Consider the following 19618-nt stretch of genomic DNA (forward strand, 5'->3'; position numbering starts at 1 on the left):
GCAATAAAGCCTTTAAGAATGGGACTAAATACAAAATAAAATTACATTCGGCTCTGAAATAAACAGCTGGAAGAATTAAACTCTATGATAAAAAGGTAGATGTGCAAAACTTGACCCAGAAAAAATAGACTTGATGGAAATAATGGTCACAAAAGAAAACTAATAATGGGACATGCTACTAGGTAAAATTTAATATGTACAAAATGATTTGATGAATCAAGTCTCTGTAATATGAAAAATAATTGTGCTCAATAAAATGAACTACAGGACATTAAAATGAAGACACTTTTTTTAAAAAGACAATGCTTATCTATGCCATGTAGAAAAGTGAATAAAAACTAAATTGACATAATATTGTTCATGCTGGAAAATTGTTTCCAGTTAAAAATTTGTCAATACTAATATAATTATGATTTAAATGCTTGTATTTATGAATAGTAAAAGTATCACTGGGGTCAAAAGAGAGGGTCAAAAACAGCAGGATCAGGACATCTCGTGTCCATTCTAAGATGTGGTGATTTTGTCCTTATTGCCAAGGAGCAGAGCCAATTAAAGCTGGAATTATGATGACCGATGAAGCCCTGTCCAGCAGTGTGCTCTCTCCCAAGGAAGGTCAGAGGCTCATGAACAGTGTGCTGTGGTGTGATGAGCAGCATGTGAAGGGGAAAAGGTGAATTTAGTGTTGCCAAGACTCGCTATTGCAGCTCTGAACAGCCCCTTCCATCCACTCAGTCCACACCAGCCAGGGAACACAGAAGCAGGCAAGGGCCCCAAACCTGGGAAGACCCCGAGCTGAGAGCCTGCAGTGCTCTACTCACCAGATTTGCGAGGATGTAGTGGTAGCCGATGCCATTCTTCTCCAGCTTTATAATCTACGAAACACAATGGGTGGGGACTCATGAGTCATACTAACAGTTAAAGCTACAACAACAACAGTAACAATTGCAACTGACACTAAGTGAGTGCTTACAATATGCCCTGCCTTCTCCTAAATGCTCAAACTACAATATCCCAACCATCCAATGACGGTGATATCATTAATGTCCTTATTTTATAATACAAATGAGGACTAGGCATAGAGTGATTAAATAACCTCTGTAAGGTTTCCCAGCTATTAAGTAGCAGATGCACAATTGGAAATCAGTTTTGTCTGATTCTAGGAGTAGAGTGGTGTTATCATAACCCCAAGGACCCAGCTGTTCACTGCACTCTTCCGTCCATAAAGCCTTCCTCGTACCTGGAGATTCTTTCCTAGGTGGAAATCTTACCTTGTGTGGAATCCCCTGTCACTATCATGATAATATCTGCTGCTTGAATGGACAGATGGAGGATGGGTGGATGGATGGTCAGATGGGCAGTTAGAAGACCCTAACCCAGTTCTTGATCTTCAACCCCTTGCATGAACCATATGCAAATGTTGTTCATTCTTTTCCTAAATTTTGTGCCTTCCTCCCTAAGCTGGTTGGATACTCAGACATTATTGAATCACTTAACTAGGAAGTTGGGAGGGAGAGTCAGGATCATCTGGTCCAATCCCTCACTGTACAGATGGGAAGTTCAGACCCTAAGAGGGACAGTGATTTGCCCAGATCCCATAGTAGTCTGGTGGCAGTATCAGGACAGAGACCTGACTCTTGTGAACCTCTCCAGATGATGCCTGATTATGGTTAATCACTAAGAGCTGAGGTCCCTAAATACCCTTCCTTCCTGAATTCAGAATGTGCCTAATCATCACAGGCGGGAAAAAAAAAATTGTGAAAAGAATTGCCCAGACATTTGCTTGGGTAGCCAGACACACCACCTAATAAGGAACAGTTAAAACTACAGACCCTGGTTCTAGCCCTCGCTCAGCCTGCAAATTAACTTGATCTATTTCCCTTTTTTTTTTTAATCATCAAATTGGGGTTGGTATACCCTGCTTGGTGCCTCTCCCCCTGCACAGTTGCAAGAGACATAAAACATATGAGAAGTACTTGGGCTTCTTCTCTAACTGAATAAATTTTCAAGGTTATTCAAATCCACATTCAGACATCTCCTTAATTGGATGTATGTGCAGCAGTGGCTCACATTTTTTTCTTTATGTGGAGAATAATTAAATGCAAGCACATACAATGAATGTTCTGAAAAAGTGGTTAGATTGTGAAATTCCAGACCGTGGAGCTCAAATGCTACTGGGAAGATAGTTTTATTAATAATTCTTCATTACTTTTTCATCTTCTTGTCAAACGGTTTGCTGCCCTTTCAGCAATGATATACCTTTATCAAAAACCTATTCAGCTTCTAATAAACACAAAACAGCAAATAAACGATATTTCAAAACCCACCACATCCGGGCAATGGAGAAGAATGGTCTCTGCAAGATGAGAGCACAGAATGGAACGCAGGAAACAGCTGGTGACTGATGACTTTTGACTGATACAAATTAGAAGTTTCACATGGGCCAAACCAATACCAACCTTCCCATCCATCTACTCACCTACCTATACCGTGACCTACCTTACCTCCTTTACTACCTTCCTTTCACAAACATTTATTAAGTGCTTGCTGTGTACAAAGCATTGCTGGCAATGCAGGGAAAGTGAAACAATCATAGCGCTTGCCCTCCAAGAGGTTACACTGTACCGTGAGGAGGTCCATAATAAACAGATACATGCACACAGGGTTGCAAACCGAGAAAGGTGTTATAAATGCACTATACAATTTCACAGGGGGTCTGTCACCTCCTGGCCCCATTACTCCACAGCTCATTCCCACTGCATTGCCTTTATTCACAGTCTTAGTCCCTGCATGGCCTCTCCCAATGTCTCTGATTATTCGCATCCTTTATGGCTGAGCCCTAATGTCAACCCCTCTGTAAAACCTCCTATGATTAATGAATCTAGTTAACAAATATTTATTGAGCATAGACTATATGCCAAGACTATGACAGGTGCTGGGGATACAACTATGAAGACGTGAGGCAAGGTCCCAGCGCCCTCAGTGAGCTGAGCTGACTTTTCAGTAGGGAGCCAGATGGTAAATATATAAATAGATAAATGAACAAGATTTCAGCAGGTGAGAAGCACCATGAAGACAATAACACAGCGCAAGGTGATGGATGGCCTCGAGAGGTCCCGGTGTATTCTCACTTCTAACTTATTCTGTACCTAATGACAGTATTATATAATTTGGTGTCATCTATTGACAAAGTGTTATATTCTAATAACCCTGTTCCATGCTCACAAAACTTCACTGACTCCCCATTGTTTACAGAATAAATTCCAAACTCTTCAGAATTGTTTCCAAGGATATTCAGGATGGTGTGTTTATCTCCCTGCCATCATCTCCCGTAGATACTCAGCATCCTCCACTCCGCCTGCTGAGACTTACTATGAACCTTAGCCCTCCTGGGCTCTCTGGGCCTCCGAGCATGCCCTTCCTTCCAGCTTAAAGTTTCTTATCCAGCCAAATGGCTACTTGTAGAAACCCAGATTTATCTCACATTCAGGATCTTTCTTAGAGTCCTCATTGATTCCTTATTCTTTCAATTCACTCAAAAAATTTTATTGAACACTTATTAGGTGCCAAGCACTATTCAAGGCACTGTGGATACAGAAGGGGGGCAAACTAAACAAAAATCCCTGCCTCATAGAGATTAGATTCTAATTGGGAGGCTGGAGACAGAGACAGACAATTAAGTCTCTATTTGGAATTTGCCATCACTGTCGCCTTCCTCAGGTTAGGCAGAACATTTTGTATTAGACTGAAAAGGTCCCAGTTACATAGTGTAAGTCCAGGATGGTGACAAGAGTGTCAGACTGGCTAAGTCAGAGATGTAAGTTGTAGACTTATCACTGTCACTAACTAGTTGTCTGGGCAAATCATTCGATCCATTTGACCATCAGGCATTCCATCTGCAAAATATGACCATAAGCAATAGATCAAGCGATCTACAAAGTCCTTCCGAGTTTTTCAGAATAGAAGAATGAAACAATTAAAAAATTTTAACATGCTATAATCTAAAACATCTATACAAACAAGTCGCTTCCTTATAAAACACATGTTTATCCTTTGACAGAGGAGTTAGTTACAGAGAAGCAGAGGCAGAAACACTGCATTTTAAAGAGGTTGAGCCCTAGAGGGAGACTGTGCTGGGTTTGAATTCCTGCTTTTCTTGTACGCTAGCTGTGGGCAAGTTTACTCCCTCTTTTCTTCGGCTTTAAAACAGGGGGATTGATAGAAGCTGTTTGATAGAGTTAATGTGAGGATGAAATGGGATTATGCATGGAGAGGGATTGGCCTGGCGTCTGGTATACCACAAAACATACAACTGATGGCTGTTGTCTGCACCACAGAACAACATAGGACAGATCATCAGCCTGTTAAGAATACTTCATTATCATTTATCATTTTCTCCATCTCCTATCTCATCTCATCTTTTTACCAGCTTCACAGACCAGAGGCCTTCATTCCTGTTCTATAGATAAATTTACTTATGCCCAAAGAGGGAAGTGACTCAGGAAGCCAGATTCTTTTAATCCTCACTACCGCCCTCTAACGATGACTATGATGAGGAGGAGGATGATGCCCATTTTATAGCTCAAGAACTTAAGATGCAGAAAGATGAAAAACGTGGCCCAAGGTCACAAAGCCAGTAAATACCAGAGCTGGGATTTGAACCCAGGCCAGCCTGGTTCTATCTCTGCTCTTGACCTTTACCCTATGCTGCCTCACTTAAAAACTAGAATCCAAACCCCTGACTCTATCCCAGAGAACTTCCATAGCAATGGAAACAATTTTTGCTGGTTTCTCTTTCCTAGAGTAAAAGCCAAATCCACACTTTATAAAGTGGAACAGTTAATGCCTTAAAAATCCATGACTTTGACATTCTCCCCCTGCTCTGTTGCTGAGGACTCTGAGTGATTGCTGAGCTGGTGCTGAGATTCCCTGTGGGGCTCCCAGAGGTCTTGAGGGCCATTAACAAGCTTTGTCATGTTGTCAAGTACCTAAAACCACCATCATTTATTCAAAAGTTTAAAAATGATTGCAAAATCTACTTCCTTGCTAGCTCATCCGAATGCATAAATGTACTTTAAAAGACAAGACATCTATACCAAGGCCTGCTAATTCTGTGGTGGGCATATGCTGTAGTTTTGGGACCAGAGGAACCATAGTTTAGAGACCTCTGGCTGCAAACTGTTGTGGTTACAATGCCTGTTCATATAGTAGAAAGTCCAATCAATCAATTTCTCAGAGACAAGAGTGTGTTCGAGGAAACAGTAGAAAGAGGGGTGGCTGCAGCTTCCTTGGACTTAAAACAGGTCAGTGGGCCAAAGGGGTGAGATGCCAAACGCTGATCAGTGAGTGACAGAGCCCAGAGCTGAACCCAGGAATCTGGCACTGCAGCCTGCGTTCCTAATGTGATAGCACTTCATACGCTCTAAAATGCAAGTCATTCATTTCTTAACAATAAAAGGAAACACTGAAGGTAAATTTTTGGTCAACCAATCTGAGAACCATTTGAAGCCCTATGTCAAGGTTTTTATTGTTTGTGCTATTTCCTAAAATTCCAAAATTACATTTTTTGGATTAGAGAATGTGAGATGGAGGGTATCTAGTCTCATCAAGAAACCTCTTTATAACCCTCTTTCTAATACCCAAGGCAAAAATGCATCCTGCTGTTTCTAGATCATCTCCCATATCTACCCCGAGCCCTTGCTGTCCTTCTCACCTGGCCCAGGATAGCATTGAGGCGTTCCGATTCACAGTCCACCACCACCAGCCGCTCCTTTTTCTTCTCCAGGTCCTGGAAGAGCATCCGGTATCCCTCCTCTGTGGTTGTCAAAATGTTGACTGCTGTCACCTGCCAGTTCTTCTCGGCAGCTGTGTCCAGGACTTTCTGCAGGACGGACAAGCCTGAAAGTGGGGTGAGGGGAGGACAGAGCAATGGCAGATCATCAGGATCCACAGGCACCCCCACTTCCACCAGGCACCCACGCTGCCTGTCTACTCCTAACCCCACTCCGCCACCAAGCTTCGCTCCAGCTCGCTCTGACTGTGCGAGTCTGAACTCCGAGAGGTCAGGTGCTGTGTGTTTCTGTTCCTAGAACATCGTAGTCAGAGAATTAGTGATCAAAAACATAATCTGAGGCTCAAATCCAACATACTGGCTAAATGATCTTGTGCAGGCTCGTTAGCCTCTCCAAGCTTTAGTTTCCCCAAAGGTAAAGTGGCGATGCAAAGAATGCCCACCTCACAGTGTCGTTTTTGAGGATTAAATGAGAATGTCTCATACGTGGCAGTCTGATACCTGAAGGGTTTCACAAATGTTAGCTGTTATTATATAAGGCATTCAGCAACTGCTTACTAAATGTGCCAACCCGGCATCTAAATAGACACTTAATAACTGTTAATCAAATGTGTGAATGTTCAATATAATATTGAACTTAATACCTAGTACCTTGTCTCTCATACAGTAGGTGCTCAATAAGTGCATACTGAATTGAACTACTCTCTTCTGATTTATAGCTAAATGGGTGGAAGAGCTCATTACTCAGTACTGCTTTGTTTCTTCTGAGACTTAAACGGTGTATTGGTTTCCTACTGCTGATATAACAAATCACCACAAACTTAGTAGATTAAGACAACATGAATTTATCGACTTAGACTTCTGGAGGTCAGACATTTGAGACAGGTCTCTCCAGCCTAAAATCAAGGTGCCAGCAGGGCTGTGTTGATTTCTGGAGGTTCTAGGGGAAAATTCATTTTCTTGTCTTTCCAGCTTCTGGAGGCTGCCTGCATTCCTTGGCATTCAGCCCCTTCCATCTTCAAGGTCAATGATGGTCTTTCTTACATTGCATCACCCTGGCACTGACTCTTCTGACTCCAACTTCCACATTTAAAGACCCTTGTAATTACATTGCATCCACTCAGGTAATCTGGGATAATCCCTGTATTTTAAGGTCAGTTGATCAGCCGGCTTAATCCCATCTGAAACATTAATTTCCCTTTGCCATGTAACAAAGGCATATTCGCAGGTTCTGGGGATCACAACATGAACATATTTGGGGAGGGGATCATTATTCTGCCTATCACAGATGGTTATTTTGCTCTTGCATTATTAATCAATATTTTGTATGTATGTCATTTCTGACTTTCTGTAACACTGCTAATCCCTTTGGTAGGGACCAATACAGTGCCTGGCCTCAGGAATCATTTAGAGGTTGATTCTGTTATGCCTTCCTATCTTTGTTTCTTTCTCAGTCCAAGTTATTTGGTGTGTTAAGCCTCACATTTATTAAAAATTTACTGTGTGTCTGGTGCTGTTCGACCAGCTTTCCCCTCTTTAATTCACTTACTCCCGTGAGGTAGATACTATTATTATCCCTCTGTTATAGATGAGGAAATTGAGGCTCAGAGAGATTGAGCCACTGGTCCAAGGTCACACAGCTTGCAGATGGCAGAGCTCTGAGTTCTGAGGTAGGTGGAGCCCTTTTGAGAATGTGGGTGCTTCTGCCCACCCCAGAGCTCACCCCCCACAAGCAAGGTTACATTTTTCTAGCTTTATCACTTCCAGGCCTCAAGCTTCATTATGCCACAAGGCCGTCCTGAAGTAGATCTTCTCCAGGTGACCCCCACCATGGCTGCTGGCTAAGAAGGGACATCATCAAAATAGGGAGTGGGAAGGGGAAACGGAAGAGAATAGGATGCTTTTGTTTTCTCCTTCTGCCAGCTCCTGCCCATCTGAATAACGCCTGCCTAACTGCCTGAAAAAACACTTTCACAAGCCACTTTCCTACTCAGAAGTCTTCTAAGACTCCCTGCAGGAAAGCACATCAATGCAGCCCTCGGCTTCCAGGCCTTGTGTGACCCATTCATTTATTTACACCAACAATGACTAAGCTCTTACAGGACTCTTTAGTATACAAGGGGAAGGTAGGACGGTACCAGACAATCACCACAGGAGTTAGCAAAAAGAAGAGAGTTCCCATCTAGACAATCAGGGAATAGAGAAAGTGGTATGTGAGCAGGTTGCAAAAGAGAGAAAGGATTTACGTGTACAGATTTGAGAAGGGAAGTGAGTTCCAGAAATCTGGAATAGCATGAGTACAGATACAGAGAAGAAAAAAGTATAGGAAACACTTGTAAAATGTGATGTAAAATTCCAAGGAGGGAGAATTAGAAGCCCAGAGAGGGATGCTGATGATGATGATAGCATCTAACATATATAAAGAATTCTCGGTTTCTACTATGTTGCAGGCACTGAACGCTGAATTGACTTTGTAGTAAGCTACCTCATTCAGTCTTCACAACACTAGACTGTTTTTATCTTCATTACAGAGATGAGTAACTGAAGGCATAGAGAATTTTATCACCATTACATAAATGCTGAAGCTGAGGCAGAGTAAGCTTTGCCCAAAGTCAAGCAACTGGAGAGGAAAGAATTTAGGATTCAGACCCAGGTCCGTCTGATTCCAGAGTCCACATTCTAACAACCATGCCATGAGCTGTGAGTGAGTCAATTGAGGTTCCTGGGCTTTGAGTTTGGACTTAGGAGCTATGGAAGCTTGGTGAGCTGTAGAGTGACATGGTGCATTAAAAGGATTGCTCTCTCAAAGAATGTGTCCCCACACCATGAATTAGAGATTAGTTACCAAAAAATAAGTCCACTGACATAAAGCATTTTGGACCATGCCCCTGATGCTTTTCAAGGAGGCAGTGAGGCATCAGTCTCCTCCCTGCTGGTAATTTTCTCTCCATCTCTCGATAGTCTCCCTCCCCTAAGCCCTGGCTTACCCCGGTCGGCGTCATAAATGTAGACAAACTTCTGCCACTTGTAATGGTCGATGATGCTGATGAGGGCATCCTGCAGTTCCGGGCGCAGCTGAAGGACAAACTGATTGGACGTGTCAACTGGAAAGCTCGGCGTGATGAAGCAGACGTGGAGGGCCCCGCAGAAGGAGGTCAGCATGTTGACGGTCCTACGTTCATAAAACCCAAAGATGGCATAGACTCCTTTGGAGAACTGGGAACAGACTAGAAGAGAAAAGAAGGATTAATGGATAGAAGATGCTGTGAACGAGCTGTCAGATGGCTCCAAAGTGAGTCTGTCCACTAGTCCATCCAACCAACCCATCACCTATCCATCCATCTATCATCTTGCAATATACCCATCCATCTATCATCCATCCATCCATCCTTTCAACTCACCGACTATACAACTGTCCATCCAACCCATCCATCCATCCATCCCACTCACACATTCATCTGTCCAACCATCTCCATCCATCTGTCTAAATCCAACTTTATTAGGTGCCTATCACCTTCCAGATGTTGTCATGGTTATTAATTATAGTAGCCACGTTACAAAGCATTTTCATATATTACCTCACTGTGTCTCTACGGTGACCCTGTTAAGGTAAGAAAGCGATGACTCGGTCATTTTTTTTTTTTTTTTTTGTTTTTTGTTGAGACAGAGTCTCACTTTGTTGCCCAGGCTAGAGTGAGTGCCGTGGCGTCAGCTTAGCTCACAGCAACCTCAGACTCCTCGGCTTAAGCGATCCTACTGCCTCAGCCTCCCAAGTAGCTGGGACTACAAGCATGCGCCACTATGCCCGGCTAATTTTTTTTATATAGATTTTTAGTTGTCCATATAATGTCTTTCTATTTTTAGTAGAGACGGGGTCTCGCTCAGGCTGGTCTCGAACTCCTGACCTTGAGCGATCCACCCGCCTCGGCCTCCCAGAGTGCTAGGATTACAGGCGTGAGCCACCGCGCCTGGCCTGACTCGGTCATTTTTTAAAGGGAAAAAACCAAGGCTTAGAAAATTAATGAACATTTTCAAAATAGCACAGCTAGGACATATCTGAGTTGGGCAGATATCTTGACTCTTAATCCAGTGATCTTTCCATTACATTGTCCATTACTTCAAAGCAAAGCATAAAATGATGCTTACAGAAAGAGGAATATCTTCCAGTTATTGTTGCTGATACATGATTAAAAAAACCAAACAAGCGTTGATTTTCCCAGCCTGGCTCTTACCTCTCAGTGTACATTTCTCTGCGGATGTTCACTTTGTGTTTGTGTACTGTGCTAGCTGGTTTTCGGGCCCCCCAGTGTATCAGCCCTAGTAATAGCTCAGCTGTGTGAACATCCCCCCAGGACCTGTTTTGTAGAATCCCAGTGCAGTCACTAACCCTGGTTTGTGGTTACATAGCTGGTTAGAGTACAGTGCTAATGAAACCAAAGTCATGGGATCAAACTGCTGGTCAGTTAGCTCCTAAACTTTATTTTGCTGTGTGATAACAGGACGAGAGTTCGCAGTCTTTGCCCCAGTGAGGGGCCCAACCCCAAGGCCAACCTCAATGCCTGAAAATTACTCTCCCAGTGTGGATGGTGAGGACGTCAGTCATCCTCACCACAAGAACAGTATTTTAGAGTGCTTTGCAGTCCTTTCACATATATTGGGGTCTTAGTCCTCATCACAACCCTGTGGCTAGGTATTATCAATTTTTTCTTTTAAGATAAAAAAAAGTTGACACTCTTAGATCTTCTGCTCATTTTATCACACTCACCTGCTCCCATAATCCCACACTGCCTGTGTGTATGGGGTTTCAAATTATGCTATGTGAGCATTGCCCAGATATGTTCCATGAAACTTTAGTCCCACAAGATACTTCTTAGAAAAGAAAATCCTTCTTTGGTCAAATAAATTTGGGAAATGGTACACACTCTGTCCTTGTGTTGGAGTTTCATACTGCACATAAGCTACATAAAAGACTGTGAGGAATTCTGTTCAACATTAACCCAGATTTTGTCAAATCTATTTGCTCTCACTTCCCTTTTTGGTGAATACTTTTAACATGTTACTGAAAATCCTTTGGTCCATGCTGCATTAAAGGATGCAATTAACCACTGGAACCCAATTGTCTATGGTGGTCTCAGTTCTCAGTCAGTCTCTAGAGATAGTGGGCTTGAAAGATCATCATTATCTCTCTTTTTAAATTTTTTTATTTCACAATTATAAGGGTACACACATTTTGGTTACATAATTTGCTTTTGTACAGTTTGAGTCAGATAGTGTACATTGTACCCATTAGATGTGAATTTATTCTCCCACCTATTTGATTTCTGTTGAGTTTTACTTCTATATGTACACATAAGTGTTGATTGATTAGTTCCAATTTAGTATTGAGTACACTTGGTGTTTGTTTTTTCCATTCTTGTGATTCTTCACTTAAAATGATCTCCAGTTCCATCCAGGTTGTTACAAAAAGGAGGTACCTCAAAGATCATCATCTCTTAAAGATTTCAGCTGAGCCACTTGAGTCATCTGTGAAACTCCCACTGAAAACCAACATGTCATCCACAGGAAACCTGATAGGTGATCATTAACATCTGCTTGCATACTTCTAGTTACTGGGCACTCACTACCTCTCGAGGTACCTGGTACACTGACTGGCCACTTCCTAAAAACAGAACTTCATGGAATTCCTGCTCTTAACCCACTCTACAGCCCTCGTGGTATCTGAAGGTTGTGTTCATGGCCTTGAGCTATATGGCATTATGTTTTTAGCGACATAATCCATTCTCTACCCAGAGGAAGCCAGAGGAATCTTATTAATTACACAAACAAAACACCAAAACATATTGTTTCCCTTCCTTATGCAAAACCTCTCAAAGGTGTCCCATTGCACACAGGAAAATTGCCTAACCTCTGACCATGACACAGAGCCCGAGTAGCCTGCCCCTCTGACCTCTCCTACCTTACACCACTCTTCCCCTCACTCCCTGCTCTAGTCACACTGGCCTTTGCTCTGTTCCGCGGGGCTCCGAGCTCATTCTGCCTGGGAAACTCACACTAGCTCTTCCCTTCCTGCTCTTCCCTTATCTCTCTGCAAAGATCACTCCTTTTCAGCAGTTGTGTCTCCACTCGAATCTCACCTCCTCGAACAGGTCTTCCTTTATCACCTCTTCTCGGTAGTGACCTCACCTCCTCTTCTGACCCTCATCAGTCTCTATCACATCATCCTGTCTTATTTTCTCTATGTTAACCATTTTATCTGAAATAATTTTCTTGGTTGATTCGTATATATTTGTGGCTGCTTGGGTTAATGTAAATTCTCTAAAAATAGGGGTCTTGTTTGTGTCCCAAAGCCAGCAGGGCATCCAGGACATGGTAGGTATTTAAATACTTGGTGAATGAAATGGCTGATAAGTGCTTGGTGAGAGGGTCACATGACCTGCAGGAGGGGACAAGGAAAAGCTGCACCCAGACAGAGATGACCGTTGAGTCGCCGGGACCTCTTGCTGTCCTGTCCTGGGTAGCTGACTTCCAAGGTAGCTATTTGTCCTCCATACTCACGCTCTTTTATTTTCTCTTTCACCCTGATGAGGACACTCTATCTGTCCATAGCCCACAATAGGTATTGCCTTTAAATGTCTGTTGTAATTACTCGAATCAAGATTTCCATAAATATGATTTCTCTACCAGGAAGCATACATCATATCTTATTCTCCCATGTTAAATATAGATTTGTCAAAATGCACAATCTATCTTACAGGGTGAAGTGTATGTGGGGAGCCCATAAACCTTGTTAAAATATTATAATATGCTCTCTACAGTATTTTTAGGCTCTCTTCTCTCCCCTTACTGCACTGAAATATTATACTATGGGATATAAATCTTTTTTGTTCCAGATCTATTCCCTTCTGTCATCTACTTGGTTTCACACATTTAGTTGGGCCCTGGGGGCTCTCATCAGTGGTGTTTCTTGCTAGGACTTTAGAAGTGAAGGAGGAAAGGGTGGGCTGGGGTGGGAGAAATGGGAGCAGGCAGGCATGACAGATGCTCAGACACACAGGAGGCCAGAATTTTTCTCCCTCAGGTCATCTTCCTCTTTTTCCCTTCTGCAAATCTCTCTTCCCTTAAACTGAGTGCTTTCTCCTCTGTGGCTAAGAGGATCCATTTACCCACCACTCCCTAAGAGAGCATGGCTTGGAGGTACCCTGGCCTGGATTTACTTGAGTGGACTTTGGCTCTCAGAGGTGCTCAGTGTCTGACTGTCAAGCTGTCTCCATATTTCATCCAAACCTGAGAAACAACAGAGAGACAGACAGACAGACTCGCCCAAGGCCTGCGACAGAATAAATGTAGAGAAACAGAATTAATAGTAAGGCATTATAACTACTTTGAATCTGTTACAATAAATAGTCAATCAGAAGAGATTTGGGTGGTAGGCACACACATGGCCCTGACTCAAGCGCTATAAAAGCTATCCATGTAACAAAAACATTTGTAACCCCTTAATATTATATTTTGAAATAAAAAACAAAATACTGAAGACTGGGGTTGGGGGGAAGAGAAGAAAAAGAGATAGCATGATCCTGTAGGAAAGTATCATTACTACATCAGATGCCAGAACACCTGGAGGATTCTGTTCTTGGGTGTATCACTGTGGAGTAGTAGTATAGCCTTAAGTTAATCCACACTCTCCCAGGCCTCAGTTTTCCCATTTGTAAAATGATGGTTTGGACTCTGTTATATTTAACACCCCTTCAGGCTCCAACATTCCAAATTCTAGTCTAATTGATTGGAAAATGTTTACTGATTTGACATCACTTTAGCTATGCGCTGGTCAAACTTTTAGCAACCTCTAGCGTACTTTTTCAAGCCCTGAAAGCAGGTTAAGGCTCTGAGTTCTTGGATTCTATTGGAACAATATCCCAGTGCTCAAGCTAGATGCATCTGGAGTCTTGAGTTTCATTATAGACACGATTTTTAACCTGCCATGTGAATGAGTTACCCGGTAGAGAGTAGGTGAGAAGAGCAGATCAGAAAGGGAGCTGGAGTTGGAGACTGTGCTGTCAGAGACGACAAGCAGGAGGGAAGAGACGGGGCATTCAAAAGTGGAATCAGGGCTCTGCTGTGTGCTCGTCTGAGCACAGACTCCCATGATGTCGATGCTGAGTCACAGCAGGCTGGACCATGTGCAGTGTTCTCCTTTAAGAAAGCGCTGGTGTACATAACGCTTTCTGAGGGTAATAAATAAGAGCTGACATCTGAGCACTTACCAAGTGCCAGACACTGTGCCAAGGACATTTCCTTGCATTAACTCCTGTCATCCCATGAGGTAGGTTGCAAATTGGGAAAGTGAGGCTCAGAAGCAGCACAAGGCAAAGCTGAGATGTGGCCTCTACCAGTCTGACTACAGGGCTTGAGCACTTCATGTCTGTGATATGCCATGAATGTCAGAAACAGTCTTGGCACGTGTGTCAGCTTCAGTTTCTGGAGAATCTTCTCATGTAGTACACTGCTTTCCCCTGATGCCAGATACAGAGGTATTTCTGCATCAGGGTATGTTGATGTATAAAAAAATTAAATTGGGTGATCTGTTTGATGTATTCCCCTCCCATCCCCAGGAAGAGCACATATACACACACATCTGTTCCATCTGCCCATGCACACATCACCCAGCGTTTGACATCCAGCATGAGACACTGAGTTGGGCAGTGGAGATACAACAGGAAACTAGGCAATCCCCCAACCATAAGGACTGTCACCTTGCCAGTGGGAGAGGCGGACAGTCAACTGGGCAATGGCAATTCAGTCTACATGCTGCGTCAGGGATGAGTTCAGCAGGCAGGGACGTTTAACCTAGCCTTTGGGGACCTCAAAGAAGGCTTCCAAGAGGAAGTGCCGGCTTTGACATTGAATGATAAGCAGGTTTCAGCTCAGAGGGGGGGTTTAGTACAGCTACATGTGCATAAAGATGATTCTGGGTAGAACATACAGTGGCAGCAAAGACCTGGCAGAGATAGAAAGACAGTGCACTCAGGGAACCCTGCCAGGGTGTCAGATTCTGAGGTCCCTGCCTCCAAGAGATTCTGTAGCAGAATGTATCCAACAATCAGCGCAAGTGAAAAACGAGGCCAGGAATTCCCTCTTGGGGAGGCAGGAGGGCAGGAAGCAGCCAGGGCAGGAAAACCCACACGCTGCACGGTGCGGGCTATCCAACTCCATCCTCGGTTCACTCAGACCTCTTTGATAATCACTCCTGGTTAGGGCACCATCCACTTAGTATCAATAAATCTCCCAGCCCTGGGCACTGGCCCTGACAGCTTTCTCCCAGGGAGGGAACTCCTGATATTAGCAACTCCTTTTTTATTGTCACTTCATTTAAGGCTTCTCACATCTACCTTTCTCCTTGGTTCCTGGCTTGAGTCTCTGGAACTGTGGCAGCCTCGTTATAAATAGTGGATAATGAGGTGACAGGACAGCTTCATTCTGGGGGAGGGAGAGAGAAAGTGTGCATGCATCGGAAGAGTTTCCAGGCACTCATCCTCCTCCCTGAGTAATTCTACCCTTACTGGTGGGAATCTCATTGTTGATCATCCGACTCTAATGTGACATCAAACGCGACTCTTTTTTCTAATCACTCAGAGGCCAATAGGAGTGCCCTTTAATCCATTTTTTTTTATAATTTCTTGCATCCTAGATCTAATACTGACATGCAAAGAATTACCATAATAGATATAAATTGTCCCTAATCCCTCTAAAAAAATGTCACATTTATTTAGGATTCTGAGACACTCCCAGGGCTTCTCTGTCACGTACTATATAAATTTTTTTTTTATTTGCTAAATTCAACAAATATTTATTGGGCACCAGAAACTATTGCCAGACAGTTGGGATACTGTGATAACACAAGACAGACATGTTCTCCTTTGTAGAGCTTACACAAGAGTTCAGAAAGCTCTGTATTAAAGGAAATAAAGGGTAGTTGCAGTAAGTAATAGGGGGATCAACCATAGAATAATGATTATCCCTGCTGCTATAGCCAGTGTTTACAGAGTACTTAGTACAGGCCAGGCATGGTGCTAAGCACCTGTGTCTATATCCAGGTAGAGGGACCAGTTTATTCAGAGGTACTGAGGTAAGAGAGAAAAGCGAACATTAGAGAAACTCCAGAAATGCCAGTGTGACTGGGCTCAGGTGTGGCACAAAGTTGGAGGGGGGTAGGGACCAGACTGCCAAGAGCCCTGCCAGGACTGGAGAAGTTGTCACTGACTATGTCAATGTTGCATTTCACTTTGGCTCTGGATGCATCCCAGCTTCTCGGGACCTCTTATCACCCATCCCCTGGAGCCCAGTTGGAAGGCAGCTGCAAAAGGAGATGAGAAGAGGACATGCATCCTCCCCTGCTCAGATTTGTGTATTTATTACTAAACATAAGTATTAATTACTAGGTACTGAAAGCCAACAAGATATGACACTGCATTCGAGGTGAAGAATTAGGAATAGGCTGGCTTCAGTGGTCCTGGAATTTAAACTCACCTGGCAGGCTGACATAGGAAACCAAGGGCAAGGGCAAGGGCAAGGGCAAACAGAGTGACAGACTGCAGCATCCACTGCAGAACTCTTCAGGTGCCTGACATCATTCTTAAGAACTAAATGCAAAGAAGCACATCTGGGACTGTGAACAAGCTCCTTCCCTGCTCTGGGCTGCATTTCCCCCATCTGGACAATGGAGTTTAAACTAAATCAGTGGTTCTCAAACTATTTTTTTTTTTTTTTTTTTGGTGAAGTCTTTATAAGCAAGAATTTGTATTCACTGGGGATGTGTAGTCCTGTAGATGGGAAGTTTTTATTTCTTCTAACTTTCTTTTCTATCTACTCATCCACCCATCCAACAAGAGCTCACTGAGCATGCAGTGTATGCTAGGCAGCAGGCTGGTGCCAGCAGGATGCAACACTGGATAAGAAGACAGATCTCTGCTCTCATGGAGCTCAGGATCTAGAGATGGGAGAGAGATGACATGTGAATAAATAAGAGCATTTTGGACCACAGGTGTTATAAAGAAAATGAAATGGGAGGATGTGAGTGATTGGCAGGACTGCTTTAGACAGGATGGTCAGGGAGATCTCTCTGTGGCACTAGCACTGAGCTGAGAAATGAACCCTAAGGAGGAGCTGGCCAGGCCAAGGACTGGGGAAATAGTTTCAGGCAGAAGGAACAGAGGCTCTGAACAAGGCTCAGGAACAAGACTGATGAGCTTGAGAGATAGAAAGAAGGCCCTTGTGGACATAATATAGCAAGAAAGGAGGAAAGCATAGAGATGAAGGTGAAGAGAAAGTGATCATATGACTCTCTGTGTAAACTAACCCTCCTCTAAGGCATCCGGTACATCATGTGTGGCTTGGGTACTCTGCAGAGCTCACCCTGGTCTGAGGAGGTCAGGACTAGCTGATCTCACAAGACCTTTGAACTCTAACATCCCACAGCACCGGTACATGGCTGAGAGACACAGTGGAGGGGAAAGTTTTTCTGACTCAGTGAAATAACTTGGAAAATGGGAAATGGAACATCTTCTGACTTAAGTGTGATGGGCTACAATCATGGGATGCTCAGTGAGTTCATTGGGCTCCAGTGTAGATGCCGCTGTTCTGTGGATGCTGTCTTGTTCCAGCCTGCACAGCCCTCCTGCCTCCTGCCTTCCTCCTCTTCAAATCTTTTCCATTCTTTAAAAGTTCAGCTCAAATGCCACCTCCTCCATGAAGGCCCGTATGCCTCCCCAACCCTCGCTATGCACTAAAGGTCTATTTCTTGCTTTTGAATGCACATAGCAGTGTGTGTCTCTTATCAATTTTTATCTAGCACTCGTACTTTATTAGTTTAGGTTCTTTGATTATAAGACTAGAAATCCATGTAGGCTAATTTAAGACAAAAAAAGCGTTTTTTTTGGAAGGATATGAGGGAGTTCCAGCTAAAAGATGAGCCTCAGAGAAGACAGAAATTGCAGACGCTTTGGGAATCTGTATGTCAGGATGTGATGGACAGACTCTTTAGGGTGTCACCATTATTCCAGCCATTTGTGACAACTGCTCCATACAGCTCAAGATTAGCCTTGCTCAGGGTTAAGGGAAGCAGAGCACGCAGTTATCGTATGAAGACGGCAGCAAGAGGAAAATAAGGGTGCTGTGAGCAGAGAAGAGAAGCATGTTCAGCATATCAAACCAACAGATGTCTACCAAGTTTTTATTTGCTAGTATTGTGTAAATTAAAGTCCCAGACCGTGTTAGGAGCTCCATAAATGTCACATATGTTTAAACGCTGAGTATTAAGTAAGGAGCTATGTCTAATTCAGTTCTTGTTGCCTCTCCCCTATGGGTTAGACACTGTAAAATTGAGTGGTGAATAAGATAGATGATGCCTCTGCCTTCATAAAGCTATATTATTCTTTACAACCCCAGAGGGATTTTCATAATGACTACATCGTATTTTTGGTACATGAGTGAATGAAAGAATAAATGAACAAATGCAAATGCACCACTATTAATCTGTGGATACTATTCTTGACAATTGATCCCATCTTTCTTCCATGTCATTTCTTGCATTGGATGAACTCATTATTTTCTCTTCTACTATCAAGTAACTTTTTGTGTATTGACATCTTTTCACCTGCAGCTGAGATGTAAGCTTCCTTGAAGGAAGAGGCCCTCCAAGTCTATCATTTTTCTAGTATATACACTGTATCCTTTACAGAGCTGGTTAGGCACAAACAAAAATGCTTGGTGATGTTACTTGTTTCATGTTTTTCTATATTAGGTTGACCATCTTGCATCCTTACATCTGGGAGATACACAATACCACCCTGTGCTTCAGCCCAATGAACTTGGTTACTCCCTGTCAGCTTAGGCCGACAAAGAACGAGAGCTGTGCTCTTGGGCTGGCCCTGAAACCCAGCCAGCCTTAATATATTCCACCCACAACACCTATTCTCCTTAGCCAGTGCTCCTTAGGTGAGAAGGTTCACACCCCATTACATAACTCAACACTTAGGATGCAGAATGGGTTCAAAATGAGGGCATTTTCACCCTGCATGGCAAACTGCTTGGCATCATTGTGGACCCATGCGTTATTTTGGGAAGAGCCTCTTTTAGGAGTTCCAAATAATGACACAACATATGTAGGTTGTCCTTTCTGAGCCGTAGCATCATAGATGTCTGCCCTGAACAGTCATAGGATCAGAGATGGTTAGTACAAAAAAATACCTGGTTTTGAGGGTATATTGTCCTAGAAAAAAGCTTCCTACTAGACAACTATCTGATCAACTCCACTTAAAAGTTTGTTTAATCTATGTGTGCTTGGAATATGCAATATCTTGTGTCAGAAGTATCACTAGCCAGAAGTTAGAGCCTCCTGCCTCCTATGATGTTGGCACACTGGAGAATTCCAGCTACCTGTCTGTTCCAGGTGGCTAGCATTACTTAGAAAAATACCACTCTTCTTATTTATTAGCAGTTATACCACCTATTGAGTGTTTATGCCACATCCTATTCTAATTCACAAGCATTTTATCATTTACTCCTCATAATAACCGTCTAATATCTTTTTCTTATTTCATGCATGAAGAAGCTAAAGTTCAGGGAGATTAATTAGTCTCCCATGAGTCCTTCATGTGGTAAATGGCAGAGCTGGGGTATGAATCCAGGTCTGTCCCACTCCATGGCCATGACTTAAACCATGCTACCCCACCCCCTGAAAGTCCACCAACCCAAACCAGAGCTTTCATTCCCTGCATAATAATCACAGCCCCCACAGAGTACCATGTGCCAGGTACTATGCTAAGTGCTTTA

At 43.1% G+C, this 19618-nt stretch overlaps 1 protein-coding gene across 8 annotated transcripts in view; it reads right to left on the reverse strand.

Annotated features, from left to right (window-relative positions):
* GRIA1 (glutamate ionotropic receptor AMPA type subunit 1) overlaps positions 1 to 19618 on the reverse strand; it is a 298964-nt gene that overhangs the window by 141333 nt on the left and 138013 nt on the right. For 7 of the 8 annotated variants that reach the window (XR_011235114.1, XR_011235113.1, XM_069484333.1 and 4 more), the window contains 3 exons: positions 8776 to 9015; positions 5711 to 5895; positions 819 to 872 (listed from right to left, as the gene is read on the reverse strand). Coding sequence is in view for 6 of the 8 variants with exons in the window: in XM_069484333.1 (XP_069340434.1) it covers positions 819 to 872; positions 5711 to 5895; positions 8776 to 9015 (479 nt within the window). In the remaining 2 variants the exon portion in view is untranslated. The remainder of the gene's footprint in view (positions 1 to 818; positions 873 to 5710; positions 5896 to 8775; positions 9016 to 19618) is intronic. The other variant, XM_069484336.1, reaches the window with a different exon arrangement.

This window comes from Eulemur rufifrons, chromosome 10 (genome assembly GCF_041146395.1).
Source record: "Eulemur rufifrons isolate Redbay chromosome 10, OSU_ERuf_1, whole genome shotgun sequence".
Lineage (NCBI taxonomy): Eukaryota > Metazoa > Chordata > Mammalia > Primates > Lemuridae > Eulemur > Eulemur rufifrons.